This window comes from Mesoplodon bidens (assembly GCF_964165515.1).
Source record: "Mesoplodon bidens genome assembly, chromosome: 1".
Lineage (NCBI taxonomy): Eukaryota > Metazoa > Chordata > Mammalia > Artiodactyla > Ziphiidae > Mesoplodon > Mesoplodon bidens.
The window spans coordinates 103,756,145-103,781,782 of record NC_138176.1 but is presented as its reverse complement, the minus strand read 5'-3'; the positions used below and the strand labels follow the sequence as shown (position 1 = coordinate 103,781,782).

Genomic DNA, 25,638 nt, shown 5'->3' with positions numbered 1-25,638 from the left:
AAATGGGAGGAGCTGGCTAGGTCACTTACCTGGCAGAGCCCAGGGCAACCAGGAAGGGCAAGGGATACCCGGCAGGCCTGGCCCAAGCATCTGGCCCCGCTTCTCTCCCTCCAGCTCCGCTCTCCTCTGTTTCACGTATCGGAGTTTTCACATAGATTTCCTGTGACAAGAGGGCTCCTTGGCTAAAACCAGTTTGAGAACCCTGCCCTTCATGTTGTGAAAGGCCCTTCCTGACCCACATCTGGAACCTTCCCACAGACTACCCTGGGACAAACAAGTCCCCGAGGCAGGTCCCCAGCTGAGGCCTTTCCTACGGGTGTGACCTGTACAGAATGTCTTCTCTAGCCCTCCACCCCACAAGACAGGCGCCTGGATCGACCAGCATCCTGTGCTCAGAAGCAGGCCTTCCTGGAGTGGGTGGGTGGGTGGACGGACAGGCAGTTCTGTGCACAGCGCCCGTCTCACCTTTGGAGACTCAGTCCTCCGGTTTACAGCCTCGTGAACACAGAGGGGTGGGACCCGCCGTCCCCGCTGAGCCCTCACGGGCAGCCCGGTGGCTCCCAAGAGCCAGTGCTATTGCCTGAGCTGGGGGGGACAGGGACCCCCAGATGCAGCAGACATGGCCCCTGCTTTTACTGGAAAGACAGTTCAGGCAGCCGGGAAAGGCCTCCTAAGGGTGCTTCTAAGGGTGGTGGAGGTCCCCTGCCCCTCCAGGGGGCCCAGGCTGTGCCCCTTGGCCTCCCTTCTGGGGCACATCCCACACTGACTTCTGAGCCAGGAGTTTCCGCTCTGCTTTCTCCAGATGTGGCATTGAAGTGGTTAATTGGGGGGTCTCAAAGTCCTGGGCCCCCCAGAGCAGCCAGGGATGTGATCAGTGAGGGAGACCAGGTGTGGGATTCCCACAGGGAATCCAGGGCCCAGTGTCCCAGACTGGCCCTTTGAGAAGCTAGAAATTAGGATTTTAATGTGAAATCCTCCAATTGCGAACAGCTCAAGGGTTTTGAAAAAATAGTCTGCAGGCCACCTCTGGTGGTGCTGGGCCTCCGCTGGCCGCCTCTGGCACAGGATGGCACAGCCCTACCCTGCATGGGGGCCCCTTCCTCCCTCTGCCCCCTGCTCTCCTGGTCAGCTAGGTGAGGAGCTTGGCCTGGTGATAGAGGCTCTTTCAGAGGATGCAGGTGGCTGCCAGGCCGGGTCAGGCTCCGTGATGTTTCTGGTGTCATGGGTGGGCTCGGGGACGTCACCACTTCCTGGCTTCATCCTCAGTCAGTGCCCTGGGGATAGAGGTCTTGAATGAGGCAGGTGGGATCTTCAGGGCCATCCCATGTCACCTGCGCAGCCCGCCGACCTGGCTGCGTGCATGACAGCTGTGCTGTGTCTGTTTCAGGGTTCCCCTATTCCAAGTCTGACCCTGTCCCAGGACATGGCAAGAATGGCTTGGACCACCGGGTAGGTACTCGGCCCCGCACGCCCTCCCCAGCACATGCGTACTAACGGCTGCCATGAGCTAGGGCGGCTCCCACAGCTTGGTGACCACACGGCCAGGAGGATGGGCCCTGGGGACCCTGCTTACCCACCCACATCTGCCTGCTGCTCTACCCAAGGCCAGACCACCACCCGGCAACACCCCTCCTCCCCTCTGCTCCCAGCCCCCAGCCCCCAGGGAGACCTCAGTGTCGGGGGGCAGGGGCAGCGGGGCCACCCAGAGGAATCAGACCCTCTTTAAGGCCCTCCTGACCGTCCTTCTCCTGTGACCTAGAGCCTAAGAAGGATCTTAAAGGATGGAGGGGTTCCGTGAGCCATGTGGGCCCAGAATCCATTCCTTCCCTGCAGCGCCCTTCCTCCCCGGGCCCCAGTGTTAGTACCATGACCATGGTTACCACTGATGATGCCCTTAGCGCTGTGACCGTTACTGGGGCCACACCGAGGGGCCGGCTTTCTGTGCCCACTCCCAGCCGAAGGCTGCTTTGACTGCCCCCTTCCCAGCTCTCTGAATCCGGGGACGTGAGAACGTGAGCCCAGACAGCGTGGTGCCTGACTTGTCCCCCACAGCTGGGCCCTCTTGTCTGTCCCTCTCCCCACAGCTTTGCTAGGTCTCCAGTAAGGACCCCTCAGGTGGAGCGGGCGTGATGACACCAGACCCCCCGCCAACCCTCCGACACACACACACACACACACACACACACAGCCCCAGGAGACTTGCTACCACTGAGGCAGCCTCTTCCTGGTCAGAGGAAGTTTGCCCACAAACCAAAGCCATTCACCCCCCAAGAGAAGCCACTCAGACTTCAGTCCCCGTGTGTTGCCCTGGGGCGGTCCCAGCAACAAGTGTGTAACGCAGGGGACGACAATCCCTCAGGCAGACCTCAAGTCCAGGGTCCAGGCCATGGGGCACATCCAAGAACAGGGACGCCACCACGGAAGCTGCGGGTGTCCTCGGGCCTTTCTCAGTCATTCTCGAGCTCTGTGGGCCCTGCTGCTGTGTGTGTCCGGGGCCCAGGTGTCTCTGCACGGTTTGCTCGAGGGAACCCCGCCCATCCCACTAACCACTCCCCCCCCACCCCGTTTATTCAGAATGGGCCGAGCTGGAATGGCACGTAGCATGCATCTCTGAATTCCCTTCTAAGGAAGGATGCAGGGGACATGAGAAAGCAGGAGTCCACAGAACTCCCACAGAGCCAGGGAACGTAGATCCTTAGGCTTAGCGTGAGGGTCCTGAGGGCAGTGAGCACCAGTCAGAATGTTCTCTGTTCACCTGGCACAGCTGTTCTCTGACTCAGGGGCCGTGAGTGCCGAGGTCACGGACTGGGCCACATCCACGCCGAGGTGTTCCACTCCCAAATCCAAGTCCTGGGGTTTCTCAAAATATGGGAGACAAAGAGCATGAACGTCAGCACTTCCAAGCTTGCGTCATTGGCGGCCGGGTTATGCATCCTCTAGGGAGAGTCCCTTCTTGGTTGCCAGGCTGGAAGGACGTGGGTCGATGGCTCCCACCACCTGTGGGGAAGGTGTGGCCTCCGGAGGCTCCACCCCCAAGGAGTCTGGGAACAGCTGATCCAGACACTCTGGCAGGGACACCATCTTCAGGCCTCTCCTAGAGCAGAGAGCAGACTCTTAAGCTTTACAGAGTCGAGAGCTGAACCCTCCGGGAATGTTTCCCCTGCTGGCCTCAGGGTGGGGAGCAGAGTGTTAGAAAGCCTGTGAGTGAGGCCTTCTGTCCATCTTGGGGAGTCGATAAAGATGGAATTCATCACCACATGAGGATTTTTAGCTTTTCACATTAGAATATCCAGGAGATAGATAAAAATTATTGTTGACTTTTTGGGGGGATTCTTTTTTCCCTACTAATGTTCTCTCCTATTTTTTTTTCTTCACTCTTTCTAAGACTCTAATGTAATCGTATGCCTGTTTCTCAGCTGAAAAGCCAGATAATTTGATGGCCAGTCTTTTACAGCTCAGCCATGTCAGATTAAGTTGTTTCTTGGTTTGTTTTTACTTTCTGAAAGGATTCCAGGTGACCTAAAGTAAAAGCCCAGATGCAGAGTGACCAAAAACCCAGTAACACCAAATCCCAAAGGAGAGGAAAAGAAAGAAGTAGGAGAAAATTAGATCAGAGACACACAGAAGAACACTGTATGGGAAAAACCATCGACGCTTAGCTGTGAGCTTCCTGAGCATGACCGGTTGTGTAGTTGTTATTGTCAAATGGAAGGAAGGAAGTCAGTAAATCAGGGGAGGCAGAGATGTGCCTGGTTCTTGTTCTGGAAGGGATTTGTCATGAGGGGCCAGCACCATATGTCCCAAAGCTTGTTAAAATGTCCTGATAACTAGCCCGCCACAGAGCCTGACACATGGTAGATATTCACACCTCTCTGTAGAATAAATAGGGAAACAGCCACCTACTAAAGGCTTTCCTGTGGATGAGACAGCATTGGTTCCAACATGTGCCACCCGGTTAATTGCTTAATAGCAATTAAGAGACTGACCGCTGGTCACCGACAGATCCACACGGTAGCCCCTTGGAAGGAGTCCCATTTTGAAAAACCCTGATGCTAACTAAGAACAGACTGAATTCTCCTACTAAATGACAAAGACTGTCAGGTTAGATTTTTTTAAAAATAAAAGAAGAAAAATGTGTCATCATGAGATAAACACTATTTATTTTTTAATGGATTAGAAGTCAAAGGATGGGAAAGAGATACCAAAATCACAAGTAGAAGGAAAGCATGAGTGGCAGTATTAATATCAGATAAGGTAGAAGTTAAGGTTAAGATGAATTAGTAGAATTTGTGGTAAAAAGAAAGAACACTAGTTCATGATGACACAAGTTATAAAGCAGTTAACAGCATTCATAAATTTAAGCTTGCCAAGCAACATGGCAATGCCAGAGACCTTGATAAAACGCAAGTATGGTAGGCCATTTGAACATGACTCTTTTGAAATCAGACATGGATCTAGTGAAGGAGAAAAAAAGTATGGAGATCAATTTAATAGTGCAAACAGAGAACTTAATCTAATAGGCATATGAAAAAAATTCGTATATTTTGAATCGGGTTTTCACATATCCATAAAACATTAATAAAAAGGTTCATGTATGTCACTACAAAGAAAACCTTAACAAATTTTAAAAGTCGGATATGCTGGAAAGAACACATGCATTATCATCAGGCAGCCCCGAGTTCAAATCCCAGCTCTGCCACTGCCTGGGTGTGTGTTTGGGCAAAAGTTACTTAAATTCTATGAGTCTCTATTTCCTAGTCTTTAAAAAAAAATTATCCTTACCTCTTAAGGTTATTGCCAGGGCCTCCCTGGTGGCGCAGTGGTTGAGAGTCCGCCTGCCGATGCAGGGGATACGGGTTCGTGCCCCGGTCTGGGAGGATCCCATATGCTGCGGAGCGGCTGGGCCCGTGAGCCATGGCCGCTGGGCCTGCGCGTCCGGAGCCTGTGCTCCGCAACGGGAGAGGCCACAACAGTGAGAGGCCCGCATACCGCAAAAAGAAAAAAAAAAAAAAAAAAGGTTATTGCCAGGACACATAACATTATAGTTGTGAAATCTTCTAAGTTCTATAGCGTAGTTCCCAAACGAATAGTTATTATAAAAGCAAGTCTCTACTCCTTCTTACTTCCACCTCAGTGGCTAGTGAGTAAAAAGGCACACTCCAGTGTGAGCTTTAGCAAGAAAAGAACAATGGTGAAATGGCCACGATTTCCTTCTCACCGTTATCAATCCCAGTATAATTTTTGAAAAGTAAAATGCACGGGTTAAAGTTTTTACAGTTCCATATATTAGCTGTGTGACCTTGGGCAAGTTGCTTCACGTTTCTGAGCCTCAGCTATTAAATGGTGATAATAATCACCACTTAGCATTTAGAAGGCCAGGAGTAGAGAGCTCTTTCCCTGCTCTGGACTGACACGGTGACACCTCCCCTCCACCCAGGGGACGCCCCACCCTCCCTCCTGAGAGCCTCTGTCTAGTCTCAGAGCCTGGCGGACCAGAGGAAGCCGGTTCTGCTGCCAGGAAGGGGGTTTCCAACTGCCCAAGGTGGTGGCGGTGGCCGGGGAGTGTACAGCCTGTGATGCAGGGCAGCGGGCACTAGGGGGCAGCATTTCTCTTTCGTATCGCGGCCGGACCAGGTGGGAGGCAGGTTTGCCTTGCTTTATGCAGGAGCTTCCCTAACCAGGCAGGTGCACGGGGAGTCCTTGTCAGTGGCCTGAGAAAATGTCTGCAAATATTGCTCTTGAAAACTCCCAAGGAGAATCATTCAGTCAAGTGGAGGAGGTGCAGGGTCACGGAGAGTCACCAGCGGGTGAGGGGCTGCTGGGCTCTGGGTCCCAGTGCTGGGATTAAGGTGAGGCATTCAGGGCACTTACCAAAGGACTCAGTAATCAAGGTAAACAAGGTAATACAATGTTCTGAAAAATCCAAATTAATGAAAAAAATCCATGATGGACAAAGTATAAGAAATGTAAAGGGCTTCCCTGGTGGCGCAGTGGTTGAGAATCTGCCTGTTAATGCAGGGGACACGGGTTCGAGCCCTGGTCTGGGAAGATCCCACATGCCACGGAGCAACTAGGCCCGTGAGCCACAACTACTGAGCCTGCGCGTCTGGAGCCTGTGCTCCGCAACAAGAGAGGCCGCGACAGTGAGAGGCCCGCGCACTGCGATGAAGAGTGGCCCCCGCTTGCCACAACTAGAGAAAGCCCTTGAACAGAAACGAAGACCCAACACAGCCAAAAATAAATAAAAAAAAAAAAAAAAAAAAAAAAAAAAAGAAATGTAAAGACCAGCTCCAACCCTCCACTTAGGTGCTTACCTGCCTCACCGCCCTCGTCCCGGCGTCTCTGGGCCTCAGTTTCCCCTGTTCAGGATGAAGGACTTTGGGCTCGGTGCTTTCGGAGGCCTCGTCCTGCCCCCGTGCTCGCTAGGGCTCTGACCAGCTCCTGGCTTAGCACCTCTTGCAGTAAATTAGTGCTGAAAGCCCTTTCCCTGTAATACAACCCAAGGGTGAAGAATATAATCCCTTCTTTAACTGCAGAGCTCTCTCCATGGAAATTTAACCCCTGTACCCAGTTCCAGAAGCGCGGGCCAAGAGCCCCGACCCCGTGTCAGACTCTGTACCAGGTGCCAGGGATACGGGCACAAATAAAACATTTTTCTCCACTGTGGGCAGCGGATGCAGGGCCAAGACAGAGTTGGACAGGAGAGGGACTGACTGACCCTGCGGGGCCTCAGCACCTGCATTGTGGGGCAGGAACCCTCTGTCGAGGTTTGCAGGATGACTTTTTCAGGTGGGCAGAGGGAAAGAGAATTCCAGACATCAGAGTTGGCTGCTGGTGCCATGGACAGGTGAGGGAGGCACCTGAGACAGGTGGCCAGGTCCGTGCCCCCTTTGAGTACCATCCCTGGGCATCATCAGCAATCACAGCCACTGTGATTGTATGGGGTGCAGTCTGTACGGGGTGCTCACGACACTTGGGGTCTGTGCTGGGGACTTTACAGACACCGGCCCCCTGAGCCCCTGGGGACAGTGCTTCTGGAGGGAGCAGAGCCGTAGCCCTAGTGAGCCGCCCTCCGGGTCCAGGCCAGCTGCGGGCCGAGGGGCCGGGCGCCCTGGAGCTGTCATCACAGCAGGAAGGAGCTGGCTGGACAGGCAGGGGCAGCTCAGGCCTGAAGGCGGCGGGAGGTATGTGAGCAAACCCACCGCGTGGGAAGCCGGCAGCCCTGACGAGTGTGGGCGGCCACACGGCCCTTCCAGAGCCCAGCCTCAGTGAGCACCGTGGGCTGGCCAGGCCGCCGGGAGCCCGGCGACAGCCTGCGCCCTGCAACCTGCCCCCTGCCGCCCTCTCTCTTTCTCTTCCAGAATGCCAATCTGGCCCCTTGTGGAGCAGACCTGGATGCCAGCTGGGGCATGCGAGGTACAGGAAGCGGGGACCCCGTGGGTCTCTGGCTGGGGCAGGGGTCGCTAACAGGTTTCCACGAGTTTCGTTCTGAAACCACCCCCGACCAGGGCTGCTGGCAGAAGGCTCTGAGCATCGTGGAGTCGGGGAGCCTGGGGCAGTCATGTCCCTGCCTCTTCCGGTCAAGGACTGGTTTACCTCCATCCTGATGTTGCCTGCGATGCTTCCTCTCCTTCCCCCTCCCTCCGGCGCTCCCCACCTCCTAACTCAGAGGCTTCTCTATTTCAAGACCCAGGTCTTGAGCACTGCCAACCCCACCCTGACTTACTTGGCACTCCGGGTCACCTGGGGAGAGATCTGTGTTTGAATGACCGTCCCACGCCAGGGCTGAGGCCAACCTAACACGTACTGTTCAATTCTATAGCAATAAAGGAGGCAGAGACACAGTGAAAAGCCCGCGGGTCTGAAGTTGGGTCAGATGCTGCCCCAGCCCTGCTCTCCACGTGGCCTCCCAGGGCTTCACACCAGCAGGGTGGCCTGCAGGGAGGTTGGTGTTACTAGAGAGACCTGGTCACGTGGCAGGCGCCTGCCCAAGGGCTCTGCCAGCTCTGAGCCGCCAGGCCCGCGATGCTCACTCATGATTGTCACCCGAGGGTGCCCGGAGCCTGCTCTCTTGGGCTGCTTCACGCTGGATGTGGGAGTGGAAGGAGCTCTAAGTGGCCTCCAGGCCCCCGGGCTCAGAGCCGGGGCAGCCGAGACCCCATGGCACATGGGGAAATTCAAGGACCAGCTCCCCGGTGCCCAACCCCTCGCCAGGGTCTCCCTCCCGAGACAGGCTTGCTTGTGGCTGAGATCCAGAGATGCTGCCCTGTGGGTTCCGCGTGCTCACGGAGGCCTCCCATCCATAGGATTTTATCTTTTAACAAGCCGCTTTTAGTCTGGAAGAAAAACCTTTTAAAAAGCTAGCACGCGGAGCTCTGTACTGAAAAGGAAGAGCTAAAGGGTAAAGAAGGTAAAACAGTAAGAGGCAGGGGGGTTCGAGCCCAGCAAGGCTGCCTGTCTCCACGGGGGTAAACCGAGGCAGGCCCGGACCACCCGGGAGACAGCAGCAGAGCTGAGGGGGAGCACGGGGCCGCGTCTGGCTCCCAGTCTGGCCTGCAGACTCCCGACCACGCCTGCTGCTCTGGCTTCCCGCCGGAGATCCCAGAGCCCGTCCCCCTGCAGCTCGGAGGATGCTGTGGGCGGGGATGGAGACCGCAAGGCCCGGCCCACCGCAGGGTGGGGGTCCTGGACGGGCTTGCTTCCACCTTTGGGCCGAGCTCGTGCGTGTCCTAACCCAGCCCCTGTGGTCTCTGCTTTCTCTTACAGAATACAAGGTAAGAGGGGCCGCCCGCTCCAGCGCTGACCTCCAGCTGCCGAGCTGCACCTGCCCAGGTTAAAAGTTCCTTTTGTTGTGCTTTCCCTGTGAAATGTGTGTGTCAGATGCAGACGCAAGTATGTACCTCTCCGCTGGCCTTGGGCTCGGCTCTTTTGTCCCCGCACATGCTTGCTTCCTGGGTGAACCCGGACTTTCTTCTCCCCGCAGATCTATCCTTATGACGCCCTCATCGTTACAAACCGAATCCGTGTGAAGCTACCCAAAGATGTGGACCGGACGAGACTGGAGGTGAGAGGGGCCCCAGGGGTGGAGGGTCATGTCTGCCGAGCGAGTCTCTGCAGCTGCCTTGGCGTCCACAAAGTCGACGTTCATTGCCCCCAAGGTCCCCGTGGCAACCGCGCAGTGCCCGGCGACGGGCTTAGAGTCAAGGTCCCTCGTTGTTTTAAAGTCCAGAGAACGTGGTCATGTACCCAACAAGGATGGCTGTGCAAAGCGGGGCACAGCTGCTTGCGGTTTGGGGCAGGAAAGCCTTCGTCACTGTGCTTAACTGGGTAACGTTCGCCTCTTCCCTGAGCACCAATATTCAGAAAATCGGCCCAATTCATGGCTTCTCTTTTTTTTTTTTTTTTTTTTTGCATTATGTGGGCCTCTCACTATTGCGGCCTCTCCCGTTGCGGAGCACAGGCCCCGGACACGCAGGCCCAACGGCCATGGCTCACGGGCCCAGCCGCTCCGCGGCATGTGGGATCCCCCCAGACTGGGGCACGAACCCGTGTCCCCTGCATCGGCAGGCGGACTCTCAACCACTGCGCCACCAGGGAAGCCCCCATGGCTTCTCTTTTGACCACACTCACCCCGATCTTGAATAATACTGAGCTCTGGGAGCAAGTGTATGTTTATAGGACCCGCAGGTCAAGGGCACAGACATCTGTTGACCGGGCCCCACCATGAGCCACGGTCCCAAGTGGCCGGAGTGCATACTTCATCCATCCTCACTGTCCTCCCACAAGGAAATCAATGGCCAGCAATGGACTTCACCTCCCGAGCCATGTCAGGAAGGTTTCACTGGGGTGAGGGGTCTGGAGGCTCCTGAAGGCCCAGGGCCACCTGCCCCACCTGTGCCCCAGGGCTGGGAACACTTAGGCAGAGTGTGTGTCCGGCCAGCGCCAGCCCCTGCCCTGATGCCTCTGTGGGCGGGGGCTCAGGTGGCTGCTGGGAGGGAGCCGTAGGGGCATGGATGTGGCTGAGGGGCACCAGAAGTGCCCCGGGGCTCAGGAGGGCTGCCAGGTGGGAGCCAATCTGAGTGGAGACCAGGCAGATCTGTAAAGAAACGCTGTCTCAGGTGGTCCAGACAGTTGCTTTGGAGCCCTGATCTCCACCCTTTAAGATGAGTGGAGACCAGGCAGGCAGATCTGTAAAGAAATGCCGTCTCAGGTGGTCCAGACAGATGCTCTGGAGCCCTGATCTCTGCCGTTTAAGATGAGGATGTTGATATGCACTGGGTGGGTGGCTGTACCCACGAGAGGTCACATAAAGCCCCTCGCCCAGGGTACGGGGTAGTGGTGGCAAGGAGGGGACAGGGACGCTGGTGTGGCTGCAGCAGTTGGGGGAGGCGTGTTCATTTTGACTTCTCTGTTGCAATAGTAGGAACTTGACCTGAAGTGGTTTAAGCTAAAAGGGATTTGCCAGCTCCTACGACTGACAACTGACTGACGGGTCCCTTCAGGTGGGGCTTAATCATGTCTCCAGACCCAGATTCCCTCCTTCCGTCTCTTGAATGTTTGTGTGTTGGCCTGACTGATAGACAGACGTTCACCTCCCCTCCCCCGGGCTCAACGTCTGCAAGGAAGAGACTCGGGGTGGGGGTGCTCCTAGAGGGGCTCTGAGACCTGGGACCTAGAGACAGGGAGGGTGATGCTGGGCTCACAGCAGCAGCAAGGGCTTAGCTGCAGGGAGGTGGGGAGCTGAGGCCAGGGAGGAGAAGCAGCAGAGCCAGCAAGCCCATGGATGCCGTGGCCAGGCAGTGCAGTCCACCCGCTGAGTCTTGGAGTCCCCAGGGTGTGGGTGGCATCTTGCCAGCAAAGGACCACAGAGCCGAATGACCCCAGGGCCTTTGCTCAGGAGGCTGGCCACTTAGCAGGACATTTGGACCTTACCCCGTAGAAGAGGAAGGACGACTGGAATGTTCTGACCTGTTAGGACGAGTGTGGGTCATTCCCGGGGATGGGGGCGGGGCAGCCGGACCGGCTAGGAAGCTGGGGTGTGAGTGGGGGGCAGGGAGAGCACGTGGAGGTGCTCAGAGAGCAGGAATGCACAGAGCAGGCCCCGAATCAAGCTTAAGGGATGCCTGCCCTGTGATCTGGAGGACGAGGTCCTAGGCAGCCCCTTCCTGGGCAGCCTCTTCCTGGGCCTCACCCGTGACAATCCCCGCTGCCCCTGCAGGGGACACACTCTTCGGCTCCTGCTGAAGTTGAGCCCTTGTTGAGGGTGTGGTCTTGTCCCACTGCTGTAAAACAGGAGGCTGTGGCTGCTGGGTGACTCAGTCAGGACCCGCCTGAAGGGCTCCCACTGTTCTGCATGTTTGTTCCTTAAGCGTGGGTGCCCTGAGGGCTCCTGGCTCCCACCGTGGGGGCGGGGGGGGGGTGCCTGCCGCTCAGCTCCTGACACAACAACAGCCTTGGGGCCACCCGCCCCTTGGGACTTGCTGCCTCCCTCTTGGGTCTGGGGTTCACTTTAACCAACTCCCATACCCCAACCCTTATTTTGCTACAGTACAGAGTGAAGGTGCAAACTATCAAGTGGTTAATACATGTAAATGTTTCCCTTTAAAAAAAAAAAACCTTGGAGGACGGGGGTAATGGGTTTAATCACCCAAATCTCCAAGAACACACCCAAGGGTGCGCCTTTCTGTAATCATTCTCTTCCTGATCTCAGGCAAGCCAGGAGGCAAATTGGAAGCGTTATCACAAGCGGGCACATCCCACAGCCTTCAGGGTTTGAGGGTTTGGAGCTGGGGTGTGTGTGGGGGTGCTCCCGAGGGGCTACATCCCAGCAGGAGAAAAAGGGACACCGATGTTTTTATTTCAGGGGAGAGAGCTTTATTTTTAATATAAAAACAATTCATAACTCTTGTAAAAGTCCAGAAAAACACAAAGAAGAACGTAAACATTACATGGAATTCCCCTACCGACTCAAAACTCCTGTTAGCTCCGGGGCGGACATGCTTCCGGAAATCTCTTTTTTTGCACAAATACCCAGAGATAACTGAATTCTCTTTTGGATAAGTAGCCTCATACTGTTTATGCAGTTTGACATCTGCTTTTTCTCTCTTAAATTTTATGTGAACATTTTTCCATGCCATTTCATGGGGATCTGCCCGTCCTTTTAGATGGCTGCGTGGTGGTCCCGCATCCCGTTCTGATGCCGAAAACTTGGCCTCTGTGCACTGGTGCTGAATTGAATCTCGGAAACAGAGTTTTGGGTGAAGTAGAAAAAATTAGCTTTATTGCTTTGCCAGGCAAAGGGAGCCACAGCAGGCTCCTGCCCCGAAAAACTGTATGTCCCAACCTGGGTGGATTTGATGAGGAGTTTTCTAGCAATGGTTCAAGGGCGGGGATTGCTGATAAGATTAGGGTGTGTGCAGGGCCTGCACTCCTTTAATCTGGCCTCAGGTGGTCTTTTCTGGAATGAAGAATACTGACATCTTCCATTTATTGGGGTTCTAGTTCTATAAAAAGCTCAAAATATATTGTTATGTGTATTCCTTGAGGTGGAACCAGGACCCTGCCCCAAGGCTACACTATTGTTTCTTGGCTGTTCTTCCCTTGTTTCTGCATCCCGTCCCTTCCCTGATTAGCAACTGTTCGAATCTGCCCTTTGGAACTCAGGGAAGTTCATGGAGGCTGGAGTCTGTTCCCTACAAACAAGAAACGGGGGACACAGAAAGGCTTCCATGCCCAGGAACTGCAAGTGTCCTGCTCGGCTTCAGTTCCACACAGGGGAGGGTCCCAGGGGCCAGGCTGTGGAGTGACAGGCTGTTGGCTGGGGCTCGGTCACATGGCAAAGCTGCAGGCCTGCTGTGTGCTCAGCAAGAGGAGAAGATGGACGTGGGCAGACAGCTGGTGGTGCCCACACACCTCTGTAGGGTCGGTCCCTGGAAGGAGGACCACTCTGTCTGTCGAATGGTCAAGGCTTGTTATCCATCCTTTACCGCCAGAGTGCTTGGCTGAGTCTCACTGGTTTGGTGAACACATGCCAGGCACTGAGCTGGGCCCTAGGGGACACATAATGAGCAGAAACCAGCATGAGCTCTGCCCGTAGACTCAGCCTGATGGGAGGTAGACGTCAATCAACTGATGACCCAAATGAGTGTGTGGAGTTATACACCAAGGTAAGGGCTCTAAAGGAGAGGAGGGTGGGCCTGTGAGCATTTAAAAGGGGGTAAAAGTTAATTGGGTGCAGTAAGTATGCCTCTGTGTGTGTCTGTGTGTGTGTGTGCACTTGCACGTAAGGTGAGTCATGGCAGGTAGGAAGAGAATTCCAGGAAGAGCACGCAGCAGGTGCAAAGGCCCTGGGGCAGGAGGCAGCATAGGCTGTTTGAGAAGGAACTAGCTGTGCTTGAGTGGGTGATGGGCAGGAGGGGCCAGGCCTCGTAGGGCTGTGAGCCACGATAAGCAGTTTGGTTTCTAGGAAAGGCAAGGCTTTTAAGTTGCAGGACGACCTGATTACGTAAGTAAAACAGTGCCCGAGGCTGTACTGTGAAGCCTGAATTGGCTGTGTGGATGCAGGGAAACCATTTTGGAGGCGGTTGGCTTGTCCGGGCAAGAATGATGGCATCTTGGACAGGGTGGTGGCGGAGGTGAGAAGCGGGTAGATTCAGGCCCTATTTGGGAGATCAAAGTGGGAGGGGCAGGGACACGCCTGGCGTGACTCCGGGCTGTCGGGATGGGGTGCTGGGTAAGTGGTGGTCACTCGGTGCAGCAGGACGAACCCCGGTTCTGATGATGTTTGTCGCTCTGGCCTGTGAGGCACAGACAAGGGAATTCAGGATGCTCAGCCTGACAAAGAGAAAGGTGCCATATAGGCCCCTGGTAGCCCATAGTAGGTGCTCAGTAAAGGCTGGTGACTCATAGAGGTGTTTGGAAGGAGTGTGGCTGTCCTCTGCTGCTCTGGATGCGCTGTCACATGGAAGGCAGTCAGATGAATTGTGTGGTCCCAATGTGCAGAGCAAGGATCAGGCTCCCCAGGGAGACCCGTCCGGGGCCAGTTTTACACCATCCCTGAGATCCAGCACTTTCTGTCCTAGGGGGTCTGGGTCTCAACGCCTACCCCTGGCACCCAAGGAACTCATGCCTTGGAGGGTCTCAGATCCTTCCTGCGTTTGGCTGTGCCAGGAGCTTCCACTCTGAGGGGGAAGAGCCTTGCCTGCCCCGGGCAGACTCAAGTGTCCTCTTACCTGAGGCCCCTCCTGCAAACCTCTGCCCGGCTGCCCAGCATTTGCCGAAAGACTGGCCATTTTGCTCGTGCATCAGCTTCTTGCCATCCAAAGGTGGCATCCTGGTGGAGGGAGAGAGCACTTAGGGTCGGGATGACCTGGGTGTGAATCCAGTCTCCATAATGCCTAGCTGTGTGACTGCGGACCAGTTACTTAACCACTCTGAGCCTGACCCTTACCTGTCAGATGACATCGCTGTTGCCTGTCCTGCTGGGTGGTTTGAGCATCGATTCAGTTGTTCAGAAGTAGCCATGAGCACCTGCCGTGAGCGAGCCCCAGGCAGGTGTGATGTGCCCATGGTTTCAATTATTTTGTCCATATTGCCCCCAGTTTACCAACCTGGGAACCGAGTAGGCCAGTATGGATTAGAAAAAGGTTTCCACAGGGATGGGGTGCTATGGGCTGGCCAAACAATGATTGCTAAGAACTTAGTGGAAGAGCAAGGTGGCTGGCTGTGAATGGAGGTAGGATCAGCCACAGCGTTGGCCACCAGGAGAACAAAGGTCCCTCCTTGATGCCCGATATGGGGAAAAAACAGGATGTTTGCGAATTTATCAGATTTGGCTTATCTACAAGCACTTGATCACTAGGCTGTTCCAAGCACTTGACACGTTCCTGTACTTGGTTTTCACAAGTTGGTGCAGCAGCTACAGAGGAGGCCTTGGTGGGAAGGGGTGGGGGTAGGGGAGCTGGAGGACAGCCCCAGGCCCTCGGCTTCTGGGGGACAGACCTGGGGTTCCAGCTAAGTAGTCACACAGGGCCACTGCGCTGTGCATCTTCCTGGATTAATTACAGTATTAAAAGTGAATTTCTAACCACACTTCCTTGCCCCAACCTCCCAGAGCACACATTCGGCTCCTTAGGTAGGAAAGTGTATCAGCCAGGGCCCTCCGGAGAATCAGAACCAACAGGAGACAGGTAGACAGACGGACAGACAGATATGGACATAGACATGTATTAAGAAATTTAATTTAAGGAATTGGCTTCCCGTGGGGCTGGAAAGTGTGGTATCTGCAGGGCAGGCCAGCAGCAGGCTGGATGGACACTCGGGCAGGAGCTGACACGTAGAAGCAGAATTTCTCCTTCTCCAGGAAGCCCTCAGTGATTGCCCAAACAGAGTGGATGAGGCCACCACATTATGGAGGGTCATCTTCACTTAAAGGCTGATTGTAGGCATGACCACATTGACAGACTACCTTCCCAGCCACCCCTAGACTAGTGTTTGTCCAAACAGCCGGGCACCAGGGCCTGGCCAGGCTGACTCATGCAGAGAGCAAAGGCTGCCGGCTGAACAGGTTTGGAAGGAGGGTGTGTCCAGACGAGTCCCCAGGGTCCTCCTTTCTGAGTGCTCAGCAGAGGCAAGGCTGAGCAGCTCCTCTGGGGCCACCTCTGCCAGACCCTGAGGCTAAATGCACACCTGAGTTTGCTCAAGCAGGAAAAGCCCAATTTGTAGGAATGTGCCTGAAAAATAAGGTCCCGCAGTTAAAGAATACGTCCTTTGTTTAGACTCATCCGACCGGTCTGATAAGAACCTGAGAGACTGATGGTGAGTGTGGGTTCCCAGCCACTGGGTGTGTCTGGGAGATGGGTCTGCTGCAGCCTCTGGGACCCTGGGGCCTCCCAGGAGAGGCTTGGAGAACAAACAGGAACAGTCCTCCAAGGCCAGGCCAAGTGGCAGGGACTTAGGGGTGGAGGGTGGGGAGGGAGGAGGGAGACAGTGCAGAGTAGGGCAGGCAAGTGGAATGGGCTCTGAAGGAGGAGAGAGGAAGCTGGGAGGCAGCGTGGCCAGCAAGGTGAGAGCACAGATTTAGATTCAGGGATGCAAAGAGCACAGATTGTCCCTGGATGAGGATGGGAGACAGGTCCATCCTGCCCTACTGGAGCTGAGAACCAGATGAGATCAGCAGTGGCTCCGTACTGAGGGACACACATGGCCTGGAGCCTCTGCTCGCTTGGCTAGTGCAATCTGGGAGGGCCCTCTGGAGGAGGGGGACATTTGAACCAGTACCTGTAGAAGGAGGAGGAGCTGCTGTGTGCAGTGGAGGAAGAGCATTGCAGGCTCTGGGTAGTAAAGAGCCTGGCATGTTCCCGAACCCGTAGGTGCCCACCGTGGAGCAGAACGATGGTGGAAGAGGTGGGCAAGGACATGGTGAGGCAGGGCCTCGGGGCCACCTGGCAGCCACGTCACTCCACATCTCGGAGCCTCCATCTCCGTCCTTCCCCATGCACTATGAAGAGGTCACGAGCCTGTGATGGAGGGCTCCCGGCCCTCACCTGGCACAGAGGAGCACTCCGCAGATGGCAGGGATCGTTGTCATTATGGTGATGCTGTCGTTATGGTGATGATGTCAGGGACCTCTGGCTAAGATGGCAGAAGCTTCAGAGCATGGACCCAGCTCAGCAGGACTCCCCTCTGCAGACAGGGCCTCCTTGTACAGTGTGATGGGGCAGGGAGGCACCGTGGGACCCAGGCCTCCGAAGAAACGTGGGCCCTTGCCGGTCCAGGATTCGCAGGCTGAGCGGGCCTGGGGCCTGAGCCCACCCGATCAGCCCCCATTGGAGCAGGGGGCCTGGCAGTGGCCGGTGGGACATCCGAACTTGGTGAGGTGGGCAGGGGGTACTGGGAATGCCCTGCAGGGAAATCGAGGCAGGCCAATCCCAGCAGAGTGGCAGCTAGCCTGGGGTACCCTGCAGAGCAGGGGGAGCACAGGCCGAGGGCCTCCACCACAAAGCCCCGGACGCTTCCAGAAGCTGCATCAAGGGGCAGGAAGTCAGGACTGAGGGAAGGTCCCGGGCTCTTGAGCCACCTGGCCTGGCGCCCAGGCTGCATGCCCTCAGGCAAGGCATGGGACCTCTCTGAGCCTGGGTTTCCTGAGGTCGTAGCATGAAAACTAGAATCTCAGGGCAGGTGAGGATGGCAGCAACTGTCATGAAGTCCCTTCCCGAGCCTGGCCAGTGGTCCTCCATCAGTTCAGGAGGATGGCGGGGTTCGGGGTCCGAACTGGGATCCCTGAGTAGGCCTCCTGGACCCGGACGCTGTGTGTATGAGTGTGCGTGATTCTACCAAAATGGGCCACTGCGTCATCGTTTCAGAGGGTCCGTGACCCAGAAAAAGTGGGGCTTTCTGCCACAGAGGGACAGCATGGATGGCCCGGCTTCCAGGTAGACAGGCCTCGGTGGGCCCGTCTGCCAAGGGGAGGTGTAGCCTCCCAACTGCGTGGACCTGCTGGTCTGAACGGCACGGTGGTCTCAAGGAACAGCAGGTGGCAGCTTCTCAGAAAGAGCCCTGGATCCCCGTCCAGAAGGTCCGAGTTCTAATGTGCCACTTGCAGGCTGGGTGACGCGGGAGACGTCCCCGTCTGTGGCCCGGTCCACGTCCTCTGGGCACCACCAGCTCCCACACTCGTTGCCTCCCTGGGTGTGAGTGCATGTGTGCATCTGGCACAGAGCCGTGTGTGCCCTGGGTTCCCGGCTGCGGTCCCTTGATGAGCCCTTGCTGCGAGCAGAGGTTAGTGGTCGTTACTGATTCCTGTATTCAGGGAGCCCTTGGCGATGGAGCCAGGTTACAGGGTTAAGTCAGATCATGTCCCTCAGAAAACTACCTCTGGCTGTAAGATGCTGGTGACATGTCATCAGTGCTTCACAAGGCATCAAGGCCTCCAGGTCCCAGGCCCTTGCATGGACTTAATTGTGCTCTGACCCACCTGCCCGGCAGGTATGAGATCTCTGTGGGGTGGGCGCACCTGGTCTGGTTTATTTCTGCGTCCCGGCCCCTGAATGAGGAGAGAGCAGAGCGCCTGCATAGGACCAGCCCTTCCCCTCCCTTCTCTCCGCTCACGCTACCACCCAGGAGCGCCCCATGCAGGGTCCCGGGCACACAGGCCCCCTCCCTGCCCCGGGGTGCTCGTTACAGAGGGACCCCTAGTGCATGCGGCTCTCTCAGAGATCGGGTGCTGCTAGAGCTGCTCCTGTTGTTATATTTTCAGGAATTTCCCACGCTGGTTGTGAAACCAGCCATTACTGAAAATCAAATGATGTAAACTTATGATTATGAAAATTACATTTAAAGCAAAGGTGATAAATACTCAACACTCCCTCCTCCCTAATCTCTCGGCTACATTTTACTACCATCTGTGCTCTCGAGGTTACTTAACCGCTATTGCATCTGTGTGCGGGAGGAATCATCTGTGACAGTGTGCTCCCGGGCATCTCTTTCCAGCTCTGCCTTCAGTGGCGTCACGTTGGAAGCTTGAAACTGGCCGTGGCGTATTTACACCACGGAAAGGAGGCTTGCAGGTCTGGGAGCCTGGGGTGATGGGTGCAGTCAGGAGAGACTTCCTGGAGGAGCTGACACCCAAGCCCAGGTCACTCCCAGGGGAGTGAGTAAGGGTTACGTGGGCAGAGGAGGAGGGCCCAGCATTCCAGGCAGAGGGAGAATGGGTGAAGGCCAGACAGGATTATTCCGACTTTACAGACATCACAGCTGAGGTCGTGTCACTCAGTGCAGCTGGACGGGCCTGGAGCCAGGACCGGATTCTTGTGTGTCTGGCTCCTGAGCCCGAGGTCTTTGCACGATGCTGCCCTGGAGGGTGACACATAGGCAGACCCCTGGCAAAGCTTGTGAGACCCCTACCATGCTGCAAAAATGGCCTCCTCCCCAGGGGCTCTCCCCAGTGCACCCCAGAAATGAGGCCATCCCGGAATGTTCCTCGGCCCAGGCACCACGCCCTGGGCTGCCTTCCTGCCGGCTCAGGAGGGGATTCGGCCGTGCCTGGCGGGCCAGGGAAGCCTTCAGGAGCCAGCGGCTGGGGGAGTTGGGCCAGGGTCAGAAGGCCGGCTCTGGCCTCTGGGGTCTGCCGTGCTCTGCCACGTTCCTCCTGCTACGGCAGGCCCTCAGGCAGGCAAGAAGAGCCCTGGATGGGGGGCCCTGACTCTGCCTTGAGGGACATTACCAATTTCCCAGCTGCCAGGAGCAGGGGCCCTTAGCCCCTTCTTCCCTGGGAGGCCGCAGGATCAGCCAGGTGTGGTGAGATACTATAGACCACACAGCTGGAGCTGGGATGGCTGAACAGATCCCTCTGCCAGGCCTTCCCCATGTGACCCTCTCCTGCCCTCCAGAGCCCTCAGGCAGCCAGGTTTTGTTCTCAGCCTACAGATGAGGAAACAGGACCAGAGTCCAGGGGTCCCTGCCAGCCCCTAGGACTTGCCCTTAGCCTGAGTCCCCAAACCCAGCTGCCATCAGCTGCTCTGGGAGGCATATGACACACGTGGGCTCCTGGGCCCCTAAGGCTGCCTTGGGAGGTTTTGGGGGGGCATAGGGGAGGGGGCAGGCACTCTCAGATGTGACAAGCACCCCGGGTCATTGTGACAGGCCTGCGGGCTTGGGAACCCAGCTGGGACACCATGCAGCACCCCTCCTTCCCTCCTGCCTCCGGCTGCCCTCCTGGCAACGGGGTGGGCTCCTGTGGCCAGGTGGGAGCCAGGCGGGGGGAGCAGGGTTGGGAGCGCCAGCCCCAGAGGGTCCTCTCCTTTGCGTCTCCTCCTGCCCGCTAACCCACCACATGTCCCCAGTTCAAAGGTCCCCAAGGTTGGGTGTCCCCTTGCCCGTAGAACCCGGGTTTCTGTGCAGCTTTTCGGACTCAGTTCTCAGGGCATCTTGGTCTGGAGGCTGGAGGACGGGCTGCATGGGACCTGCGGTGGGTGCCAGGGTTAAGTGACTCCTTGGGCCCCCTTCTCACCCCCCGCAGGCCCTGCCGTGGTCCCCCTGCTGCTAGCGGGAGGCTCCTGGCCGGTGAGCACAGGGTCACCCTCACCGCGCCGCTCTCCCCTTCCCAGCTTAGAGCGTGGTGACCTGTGTCACCACTCTCCCATCTCCTCCCCTCTGTATGTCACCGCCTGGGAGACCCAACCCCGGAGACACCCGGGGGCCCTAAAGCAGGAGATCACAGGCTGCAGGGGTGCTGGGCATCACCCCGCGAGCCCAGCCCATGCCTCTCTGGGATCCCTGTTGGCCGTCACCTCTGGGCCCCTTCCCCTTGCTTCCACCTCCCCAGGGCCTGGCCCTGAAGTCCAGCATCTCGCTCAGGCCTCTGATCTTTCTCTGCCCCGCCGCACTCCCCTTAACCGCCCACAGCCACACCCCCCAGGGCCTCAGGACCCTGGCCTGTGTCAGGCTTCCCGCTCAACACTCAGCCAATAACAGGAGGTGCGATTTTCCTTTTCTCCTTCCCTTTGGGCTTCTTGGTTGACCCACAGTACTTGGGAAGGTTGTGACATGGTCCCTGGGTGCTGCTGTCTGAAATGACGGTTCTGAGTCCCCGTGGGCCGGGTTGTGGATTCCCCAGATCGGCAGGAAACCCCAGTGTCAGCACCATGCAGGTGGCTCATTTCTGGCATATGCCAGAGCCCTCTTCCTGGTTGCAGGTCCGAGATGGTAGCAGGCAGCTCACGGCCCTTTCCTGGCAGAGACTAGCTTGATGGTGTGTGTGCGTGCATGTGTGTCTGTGTATGTCTGTGTGTCTCTGTGTGAGTGTGTGTCTAGTATGTCTGTGTGTATCTATGTGTCTTTGTATGTGTGTGTCTGCATGTCTGTATATGTCTCTGCGTGTGTGTCTGTGTATGTCTTGTGTGTGCATGTGTGTCTGTGTATGTCTGTCTCTGTGTGTGTGTCTAGTATGTCTGTGTGTATCTATGTGTTTGTGTATGTCTGTGTGTGTGTCTCCATGCGTGTCTGTGTCTGTATATGTTTGTGTCTGTGTCTGTGTCTGTGTGTGTGTGTGAGAGTGTGTGTGCCCTCTGAGGACCCCAGGCCCAGATTCAGTTAGGAGGGCCTTTTGTGACTCAGCAAAAATGGGTCCCTTGGGTTCCCTCCCCCATATCCTGCCAGCAACTGGGCTCTGAAACCCAGTGCATGCCACACATATTTGGTGATTTTTATGAAGGACACAAGTGGCAGTGACTGATGTTTCTGCTTTCCATAGTTCACCATGTGTCTTCACACCGTTTTCTCTCTTGATCATCACAGTAACCTTTAGTATGAGGTGTTTTGCTTTAAATTTAAGGAAACCACTCTTTGGGGGGCAAGAATTGGGTTTTTTAAATTATAAAAGTCACAGTTTTAACCATTTTAAAGTGTATGACTGAGTGGCGTTTAATACATTCTCAAGGTTGTACGACCTCCACTACCTCTATCCAATTCCAGAACACTTTTATCAGCCCAGCAGGAAACCCTGTACCATTGACCAGCTGTTCTCCGGTCCTTTCCCTCCCCAAGACCCCAGCAATGACTACTCTGGTTTTGGTCCCTGTGGATCTGCCCATCCTGGATATTTCGTATAAATGGGATCAGCCTAACAGTCGTGTCCGTGTTTTAGCGAACGTCAGAGCTTCATGACTTTCCATGGATGAACCATGTTCCCGAGTCTGAATCGAGCTCATTTTGTTTATCCGTTTGTCCTTCGATGAGCAGTTGGGTTGTTTCCGCTCTTAGCACTTGTGGATGATGCCGCTGTGAACGTGGGTGTGCAGGTGTCCACGTGAGTCCCTGGTTTGGGGCGTCTGGGATCTACTTGGGAGTGGATCTGCTGGGTCGCACGGTGATCCTGCTAAGTACTTGGAAGAATAGCCAGACTGCTTTCCACACAGCCATACGGAAGCCACACTTCTCAAATGGGGGCCAGAGGGGGATTTGAACCGGGTCCTCTGGGGCCAGAATCTGACCCACCCTCCTGTTGCAGACTGTCCCCCACCTCCTTTCCGTCTTCCCCTCAGCCCTCCCAGGCAGGAGGGGGACAGCCTCACTCCCCCTGGGAAGCCCGCCCGGGAGATGGTGCCGTGCCCACCCGAGCCGGGTCTCAAAGGACAAGAAGGAGTTACTCAGAGCTTGCTGAGGAAGACAGGTGTCGGGTTGATGGGAGCAGAAACCTGCAAGGAACAGTCTAGAATTCGGGTGGCAGTCAGGGGAAGCTCCACAGAGGTTGCTCTATCTCGGATCATAACAAACGTGCCCAACACACACTGGCCCTGCCCGTGGCCGGGCTCAGCCCTGAGAGCTGACCTGCACTGACCCACTCACCCACACAGCTCTGGGGGGGCGGGCGTTGCCAGGGTGACCCCATTTACAGGTGAGTAGACTGAGGCTCCAGAGGCTAGCTGGCTCAGGTACCCTTGACACCGAGCTGTTCAGCCTCTCCATTGTGCCCCCTGGGATCGGGCTCAGAGAGACAAAAAACTCACTCATGGTCACACAGCAGAGGTGGGGAAGAGGGAGGATTTGAACTGAGGCTCTTTTGCTCACCTTCCACACCTCAGCGTCCTCATCTGTGAAATGGGGGCGAAATAAACCACTCACTTCCGGCTCTCAAATGGCGGCCATGAAAATTAAATGAAATTATGAATGTGCCCATATATGCATATCTCCTGAAATCTCAGCCATTTCCAGGCAGTGCTTTCAAACTTTGTCTGCAGTGGGACACATGTCTGTAGGTGTCAGGAGTCAGGGCCCTGGCCCCGGTTCTGCAGCTGGTCACCCTGGGGCCCTAACCAGATCTCTTTCCTCTGGGCTTGGTTCTGTCCACTGCAAAGCAGAGTGATGGGGATACAGAGGGAAGGTGGGGAGCCCGAGGGCCCCGGGTGCGCTGAGGGGACCACCCCATCCTTGCTGCAGATCCCGCCTCAGGGGCCGAAGTTGCTGACTGTTCCCCTCTGGGTTTTCCTTTTTATCTGAAGAGACACTTGTCGCCCGAGGAGTTCCAGGAAGTGTTTGGGATGAGCATGGAAGAGTTTGACCGCCTGGCCCTCTGGAAGAGGAACGACCTCAAGAAGAAAGCCCTGCTGTTTTGACGCTGCCGAGGCCCCTGACCACGGGCACGCCTGCGGGAACCACCAGACCCCTCCTCTTGCACTTGGCTTTGGCTTCTCTGTTTCCACGGTGGGCGGTGGGCGCCTGGAAGGGCCGGGCTGGGGCCTGGGGGCGGGAGGAGGTCCCAGAGCAGGTGCAGCCCCCCCCCCGTTTCTGCCAGCGCCACTCCCGCCCGTAGTTTAGGGCCCAGATGCCTGGCTTTGCACTGCTCCTTCCCCGCTGTTGCTTGCCATCAGGGAGATGCTGCGAGGTCACTGCCCCGGAGATGGGGGAACAGACAAGTGCAGCCCACCCCCCAGGCCTCCGGGCAGTGCCCACCCCACGCTGGTGGGACAGAGGCGATGGGACTGGAGATTTGAGGAGGCCTGTCAATGACAGGCGCTGACAGGGTCATGGGTGGGTGGGCGCACGGTGTGGCCCCCTCACCCGCTCAGCCTCAGGAGGCACGGCCTGGCACAGGGGCCCCCCACCCCCGAGGCAGGGGATGTGCCACCCAGGGCTGCAAGAAGCACGGGGGCTCGGTTTTTGCGGCCTTTGTGATGAATCAGTGTTTAGGGAGGAACTTCAGTCTAAACAGGCACCTTCTGCCAGGGCCCCCCGTGCTCTGCATTTTTCTTCCACATCATCCCTTAGATGCCTAAATGAATGATATCTTTAGAGTAACACAAAAGTTTTTATTTTATTAAAAAGTAGAGCCTACTTAATGACGACATATATAAAGAGTTTAATTCTATGGTCCCACTGAAGGGGAGCACCTCCAGCCTGATTCTCCACTGTTCGCATCTGTGTGGTTTCGGGTTTAATACACAGGACTCCTTGTCTGTTTTATTTGTGCTTTTTTGCTTTTTGACCTGTCATACAGGTACCCTGAAAGGCAGACCCACTCCCCGCACCCCCCATAATGCTGTTTGTAGGTACACGTAAAGTACAGCCACCACTGTTTTTCTCGCTGTCATTTTCCAAGTCTTGGAGAGAAGACATCCTCCCCTGACGGCCGGTGCCCCAGAATGAAGGATTTCCATGCCCTCTTGGTGACATGGCCAGGGGCATTCCACCTTCCCTGCTTCTCCCCCATAAAACACAGACACCCCCAGGGAGGGATGCTTGTGCCTGGTCCTGAGACCGACAGCCAGACCCTCGGGGAGACGGGATGGGAGGTGCCGCCTAGATCACAAAGTCAGCAGGGCATCCATGGCAGGAGGCCGGCGGGTCCCCTGCTGGAAGGCATCCTGCTTGTGATTAGGTGTGGGCTAGAGCATGGTGCCTGACATGGAATGTTTGTCAGTGCGTTGAGAGGCCTGTGAAACACTGCAGAGGTGTCCCCAGAGTCTGTCCCCCTCCCCGTCTTTGTGAAGCTGCATCTTTCTGTGTGTCCTGGATGTTCCCATCCGTGAGTCAATGTCACTCAGCTTCCTTTTGGCCCCGTAACACGCCAGTCCCTCTGCGCGCCCGGCTTCTCACCAGCCCGGCTTGGCCAGGGAGGGGAGTTCTCAGCACCTAGTACGCTTCCCTCCACTTTGCGATCTGAGCCCTGGCCACTGGAAACCCCCAGTTTCTCACTAGTGAACGTCATGTCGGACTAGGGGAGCCTGGAAAAATAAAGGATGATGTATTATAACTTGTGAAAGTGAAAAGCCACTTCTTATAAAGGCGTGTCATTTCTAGGCATGGACCCCCTTCTGCTGACAGTCCTTGGGGAGAGCGTCTGCCGAAAGTGGTCGCCCCGGAAGCGTGCACAGAGCCGGGTGGGACAGCCCCATGGTTGGCATCAGGAATGCCCTGGGACAGTGCTCTCAGTGGCAGCCCCTAAGGGTGGGGCCCTCTGCTTGCTTTAGAGCCCCTCAGCTAGGCACCAGGTGCTGATGGGAGGGATGCTTATGCCTGTCCCCAGTCAGGCTGGGGAGACAGACTGGCAAACAGGCAATGACAACAAGACTGACCCTTTGGAGAAGGTCCAGAGGAGGCTCCATATACACCCCAGAGGTCAGGGGGCCAGGCTTTCTGAGAAGGTGTTGCCAAGCTAATTCTTTTTTTTTTTTTGCGGTACGCGGGCCTCTCACTGCTGTGGCCTCTCCCGTTGCGGAGCACAGGCTCCGGACGCGCAGGCCCAGCGGCCATGGCTCACGGGCCCAGCCACTCCACGGTATGCGGGATCCTCCCAGACAGGGGCACGAACCCGTGTCCCCTGCATCGGCAGGCGGACTCTCAACCACTGTGCCACCAGGGAAGCCCAAACCAAGCTAATTCTTGACAGATGAAGAGGTGTTCCCAGAGGCCAAGGAAGGGAAGGGTGTTCCAGGCAGAGGGAACAGCAGGAGTGGACCCTGAGCCAGAGGCAGCTTCCCCAGTTCCAGAAACTTGGGTTGCTGGTTATGGCTGGAGCACATGGCTAAGGAAGGGAAGAGAACGAAGGCTGGGCTCCCTCCAGGGAGGGCCCAGCAGGTCGGCAGATGTCATCCTGGGATGAAATGCTTTGTAATATTTACCTTTGTTTGCTCAGGCTGCTGT

The 25,638-nt window shown here is 56.3% G+C and overlaps 1 protein-coding gene across 1 annotated transcript in view; it reads left to right on the top strand.

Moving 5' to 3' along the window:
* Positions 1-24,727, top strand: part of ABLIM2 (actin binding LIM protein family member 2) — a 156,171-nt gene extending 131,444 nt beyond the window's left edge. The window contains exons 18-22 of the mRNA XM_081229099.1: positions 1,388-1,449; positions 7,362-7,416; positions 8,767-8,774; positions 8,984-9,064; positions 22,998-24,727. Of these exons, the coding sequence (XP_081085225.1) occupies positions 1,388-1,449; positions 7,362-7,416; positions 8,767-8,774; positions 8,984-9,064; positions 22,998-23,111 (320 nt within the window). The 3' untranslated portion in view covers positions 23,112-24,727. The remainder of the gene's footprint in view (positions 1-1,387; positions 1,450-7,361; positions 7,417-8,766; positions 8,775-8,983; positions 9,065-22,997) is intronic.
* The last annotated feature ends 911 nt before the right edge of the window (positions 24,728-25,638 follow it).